At 37.3% G+C, this 5791-nt stretch overlaps 1 protein-coding gene across 1 annotated transcript; it reads left to right on the top strand.

Annotated features, from left to right (window-relative positions):
- Positions 1-1260: 1260 nt before the first annotated feature.
- Positions 1261-4503, top strand: prph2lb (peripherin 2-like b). The gene is made up of 3 exons (XM_039693103.2): positions 1261-2068; positions 2531-2777; positions 3471-4503. The coding sequence occupies exons 1-3, from the start codon at positions 1491-1493 to the stop codon at positions 3723-3725; spliced, it is 1080 nt and encodes a 359-aa protein (XP_039549037.2). The 5' UTR covers positions 1261-1490; the 3' UTR covers positions 3726-4503.
- Positions 4504-5791: the final 1288 nt, after the last annotated feature.

Here is a 5791-nt window from a genome sequence, read left to right as displayed (position 1 = left end):
TCGGCATCATTATTGGACGACTAATGTCACCACTGCATGCACTGACTGCAGACTGCACTTTTTACTTTTGATTGAAGTGTTGTCATCGTTGACTAAGCTATAAAATATTTAATGTTAACAAACATAGTTTAGATATGAAAAATATCGAACGCTGCAAAATGAAAACAATATTCAATATTCAGTTCAGCACTGGACATTACTTCTGACATTTTATTTTATACATTTTATAGAAATTAGGAGGAAATTGAATCAGATTCATATACTGTAATACCTGCTGTCAGATATGTTTAGCACCATTCTTACGTTCTACAACTTCATTTTATCTCTAAGCTGACCAACACTCATTTTTCCAAATCTTTTACATAGCTTAACTTTTGCTATAGGCTGCATGTCAAAAACAGTAGCCTATAGCTACTGACAAATACCAGTCTGAATATTTACCCCAAATCTAAACATTTTAGGGAGTTTGTCCTTGAACTGACCCATGTTTTGTGTTAGTGGGGGTTATTTCACATACAATAAATAGATCTACACTGTATATTATTATTTATTATTGAAAGCATGGGGGTGTGTGGAAGCAGTGATTTTATTCACTTGGGATTGGCCCAGATGGCTTGGAGGTGTTCTGTTAAATCCTAGGGATAAATGGATTAGGTGGAGGTCAAAGTGAGTCTGGACAGAAGTCATTCTAAACGCGCTTCTCACCTCTTCTGTACTCCCTTACCAGAAATATGCAACAACAAAAAAAAGGAATATGACAGCACCTACAATCAAGATCCATGGATTACAAGCCCTTGTGCAACTATGTGAGATCTGAGCAGGTAGGTTATGTAAAAGAGGATAGGGATGTGGAAATTCAACTGAAAAAGACATTAGCTATTATTCAGGCTATTATTATTTTTTAATGTTCTTTTACAATATCTATCTATCGAAATTGTTTATCGAGTAGCTACTGAATTTAAGCTGTAATTAAATAGTCATTTTCAATATGCAGTTTATAAACTTACTGAACAATAAGCTTGCACTACATTAAACTCAGAAATAATCCATTTAGTATTTACAAGAAAATGGTATCACAATATTAGTATATATAATATTGATATATATGAATATCTAGATATATACTAGGCTATATATATATATATATATATATATATATATATATATATATATATATTAAATGTGATTTGAGACATTTTCATATGTAAAGTGTCTGTGCATTAATTTCGTACATTTTCATCTTGATTTCAGTACCTGCACTATTGTGCAGCCAAGGCCGTCATCCAGGAGTGTAAAAATACCTACACTAAGCTGCTTATGTGACCTTCTTGGCCTTCTCTCCCAGTTCACTCCCCTCCTCCCGGTGGAACATGTCACCCGTTCTCTCACATTTACCCAGTACGTTATATCAATGTAAATAAAAAGCTTCACACATACATGGACGTAAAGATTTACTGCTGAGACGGTAAAAGTAACACCTTCCATTGACAATGGCAGTTTTAAAAGTGACATTTACAAAGACAAACAGAGACAAACTGGCCCAGGTTTTATGGGTGCTAAATTGGGTGTCTGTGGTCACGGGAGTCACACTCTTCAGCCTGGGCTTATTCTTAAAGGTGGAGATCGAGAAGAGGCGGGAGCTGATGTCAAAAGAGATCGACTCTGTGCCAAACATGCTTATATGTGTTGGCCTGACTGCCTGTGCGATCAACTTCCTGGGGGGCAAAATCTGCTATGACTGTGTGGACACCACCAAGTTCCTGCGATGGAAGTTGCTGATGCTGCCTTACATCATATGTACCTTTTTCTTTACGTTCTGCATCCTCGTGGGCGCCCTGATGTGCTATAGCATGCGCAACGATCTAGAAGAGTCGCTGTTTTTAGGCCTTCGTGACGCCATGCGCTATTATAAGGACACGGACACGCCGGGTCGCTGCTACATTAAACGCACAATGGACATGCTGCAAATGTACTTTCAGTGCTGCGGAAATGGAGGGTATCGGGACTGGTTTCACATTCAGTGGATTAGTAACCGCTACCTGGATATGACCAATAGCGAAGTGGTGGAGTAAGTCAATTTAGTCAATCATGTTAAGGGGTTAAAGGCATTGTTCACTCAACAATGACAATTCTGATATCATTAATCACCTTCATGCAATTCCAAACCTGTATGTCTTTCTTTTCTCCGCAGAACACAAAATTAAAGAATGTTTTGACTGTCTTTGTCTCTACAATAAAAGGTTGTGGTGTCCAAAATAACATTGAACCCCATTTCCAAATATGAAGAAAAACTCATACAGGTTTGGAACAACATTTGGGTGAATAAATGATGACATCTGTAATTTTCATTTTGGTTTAACTAGCCCTTTAACAGATGATGCTAGTTGAAGTTGAAGTTAAAGTTGAAATAAAGCTGAGGATTTTATGGATTTAAATGCACCCTAATATTTCAGAGCAATGAATCAACTTTTATCATCAAACATCCGTGTATGCCTCCAAACATTATTTAACGCACTCTTCTCTTCTTTAGGCGGCTGCGGAGTAACGTGGAGGGGAAGTATCTCATCGACGGAGTGCCGTTCAGCTGCTGTGGTCTGCATTCTCCTCGGCCCTGTATTCAGCATCAAATCACCAACAACTCAGCGCACTATCATTATGACTATCAGAAGGAGGAGCTGAACCTGAACCGAAGGGGTTGCAGACAGGCTCTGCTTGAGCATTACACACAGATAATGCAGTCCATTGGCTTAATCGTTCTCATCATTTGGCTTTTTGAGGTGTGTGATATTAATCTGACAAAATTAAAGTCCACATTCTGTAGCTACACAACTGGTCAGAAGTTGGGAATAATTTATTTGGAATAATTGAATAAAAGATACGGTTCAAGCAGTACCACTGTGAAATAATATTACAATTTAAAAAACTTTTTTTCTATTTATTACTTTATAATGTATCATTAATCGTATTTCCATTTTTGACGTGCTATCAACACGCATAATCGCTTTTCAGCGTGTTTATGAACGCCGTTGACTTAACGTTATTACTGTATATATAAATATATGACTTACCTCAACCACGTCCCTAAACTTACCCATCACTGGGGTTAATGGCATTTATGATCCTAGGAAAAAATAAAAGATCGCTCCCAGATGTAGATCCACATTTTGCTTCGTTTCGCTCGGACATTTGACGGCGTGTACAGACAGGCGGATACACGAGGATAGCTCAAAATGCGAGATAACACGCCACTTGACTCGAAAGTGGCGTGTATGTTTACGCAAAAGTCATGAGGTCATGTTGGTCACATGATCCTTCGGAAATCATTCTATGTTGATTTGGTGCTCCTTTATTATCAATGTTGAAAAAAGTGGTTTATATTAATATTATCATATTAATGTTTTTTTTCCAATGTGGGTTGATCACCTTTAGCCTAGTCATTTTCTTTTCTTTTGCCCTCCTCATTTCTCTAGGTATCTGTCCTGACAGGAGTGCGTTATCTTCAAACAGCCATGGAGAATGTGCTAAGGTTAGGGGACCCTGACTCTGAGTCTGATGGCTGGCTTCTGGAGAACAGCATTGCAGACACTGCACGTTATAACTTTAACATCATCAAGAACCTTGGCAAATGCTACCAGGTAGATGATGATCCCAACATAGATGTACCAAGCAACAGCCAGCAAGCACAAGAGATCGTGCCCATTAAGGAAATCCCTGTCGCCAGGTAGAACTAGAGACATTGGATATTGAGACTTACCCAGCCATTCAACAATGGCAGCCTTGGAGAGGCAGATCCAGCTCTGCATTGCAGCCTTTGATTCTTTACTTGATTTGCACAAAGAGGGAAAAAATTAAGAATGAACTGTAACAGAAAAACACTTCATTTTGGATGCTGAAAAGGCACTTAATTGGCTTTATGCACAGCTGCACTACTTCCTGAACTTAAGCCAGCTCCTTGTTTCCTGTCTGCAATTATTGGCCAAACTTGATTAATTCAGGTGTGTCTGATTATTGTTGCCGTGACTACTGAGGTCAGGCACACCTGGATTAATCAATTTTAAGTAGTGCAGTTGTGCATAAAGCCAATTGCTATGTAATCCTTGTGCCATACAAAAGGAAACGAGTATCTAAAATGCATTATAAGATGCTGGGGAACAGGACTGATTTGTATCAACTCAGCAGCCAATAATCAATCAATCACTTCATGTAAAATCGAATGTGCAATTCTAAAAGGGGGAAATTCCTGTGACTGATGACTAGCAAAGTAAATTGGGATTTATATGTTGGTAACACTGGTAAACATGGCTATAAACAAAGATGGTAATGGAAGACATGCTTCCCTGTGCCTCTACCCTGTAATGAAGATTATTTTGTTTATCCTCATGACAATCACGTTTCAAGTTAATCTGAAAAGGGTTCAATTATAGGCCTTTGTTCCATTACTAAGGAGGTATTACCATCCATAAACTATAAAATGCCTTTTTGGATCCAACAAGGATCTTTTTTCTCTTTTATCGTCTTTCATTTCATTCTCTTTCATTAACTTACTTTATTTGTTTCGTTGTAGGTCTATTCATTTTTACTACAAGTCAATCATTTTACTTTGGAGACTTTCATAGGACTGAGCCAATGGGGCTGAATTTGTTTTTCTTTCTTTTTTCCCCCAGAACAATTATTGGTACTAACAGTGGCTTCTGAATGCATTACTGCAGCACTGATGTTTTATATAAATCTCACTGTTTTGCAATGAATTAAACCCATGGTGTTTTCATTCTTATAATTGTGACTTTATCTCTCACAATTGCTACTTTAGCAAACTAGCGCTATGAAATATGATTAATCAATCATAACTTGTTATAATTTATTATGAATATTTGGATCAGTTAATCAGGTTAACTTGATGTAGCTACATTAACATTACAACCAATTGCTCGGTTCATCCCATGAACACTCAATAATGGTCATTAATTAATTAATAGAATGTACATTTCCGGGGCATGGAAAATGGCTTTCTTGCTAAGTACACTCGAGGAAAAGGTTCTATAATAGAACCTCAAAAAGTTCTATAAGCACTTTGGAATCCCTAAAAGATTCTAATAATACGAACCAGGCAAAAGGTTCTATGGAACCTTTTGGGTTCATTCATTAGGCCTATCAATTTTTTTGTCCTTTCCAGATTAAATATTTCATATTATTCACAAATATCAAGTCCCTAAAATGTATTTATGAATGTATTTGAATGATCACAAAATTCAGGATATGGGGGTTAGAAAATGTATTTATATCATTTTATGTAGTTAATATCACACACAAAGAGTGCCATTTCAGTTCTCCTCCAAAAATCAGCATGATTAAAATGTGATGTTAAGTTACTACAACAGTTTAATAAACAATAGCCTAATATAATTACAGCTACAAAATGTTGCATATGAATGAATAGCCTATTAAGAACCTTTGTCCCAAAAGGGTTCTTTCTTGTCATTATAGAACCTTTTTTTTAGCATAAAAGGTTCTTTGGAGTTGAGTAAAGAACCCCATTGAACCCTTTTTTTATAAGAGTGTAGTATGCATTTATTATGTCTATGCTTTTGCGCTCTGCAGCATTTTCTTTTCTTTTGAGGCATCGACAACACAGCTGACACAGGTAAATTGTGTGAGAGTTCTTCAGTCCGCCTTAACATTGGTCCCGCTTCGGATGCCACAATGCCATCAAGCGGTGTCTCTCTGGTCGTAACCATGTTATTCATGTGCGATGAATGTGAGACATGCGTAACTACGTACATCATCGAGAATG

This window comes from Pimephales promelas, chromosome 13, assembly GCF_988280905.1.
Source record: "Pimephales promelas chromosome 13, fPimPro1.hap1.1, whole genome shotgun sequence".
Taxonomy (NCBI): Eukaryota; Metazoa; Chordata; class Actinopteri; order Cypriniformes; family Leuciscidae; genus Pimephales; species Pimephales promelas.
Note: the sequence above shows the minus strand (reverse complement) of the source record. Positions and strands in the feature narration are given on the sequence as shown.

What these genes read in the sequence shown, in the direction of transcription:
- prph2lb (XM_039693103.2), top strand. Translation starts at nt 1,491, where the DNA reads ATGGCAGTTTTAAAAGTGACATTTACAAAGACAAACAGAGACAAACTG. An exon ending in ACCAATAGCGAAGTGGTGGA is followed by an intron (nt 2,069 to 2,530) that starts GTAAGTCAATTT and finishes TCTCTTCTTTAG; the next exon opens with GCGGCTGCGGAGTAACGTGG. An exon ending in TCATCATTTGGCTTTTTGAG is followed by an intron (nt 2,778 to 3,470) that starts GTGTGTGATATT and finishes TCATTTCTCTAG; the next exon opens with GTATCTGTCCTGACAGGAGT.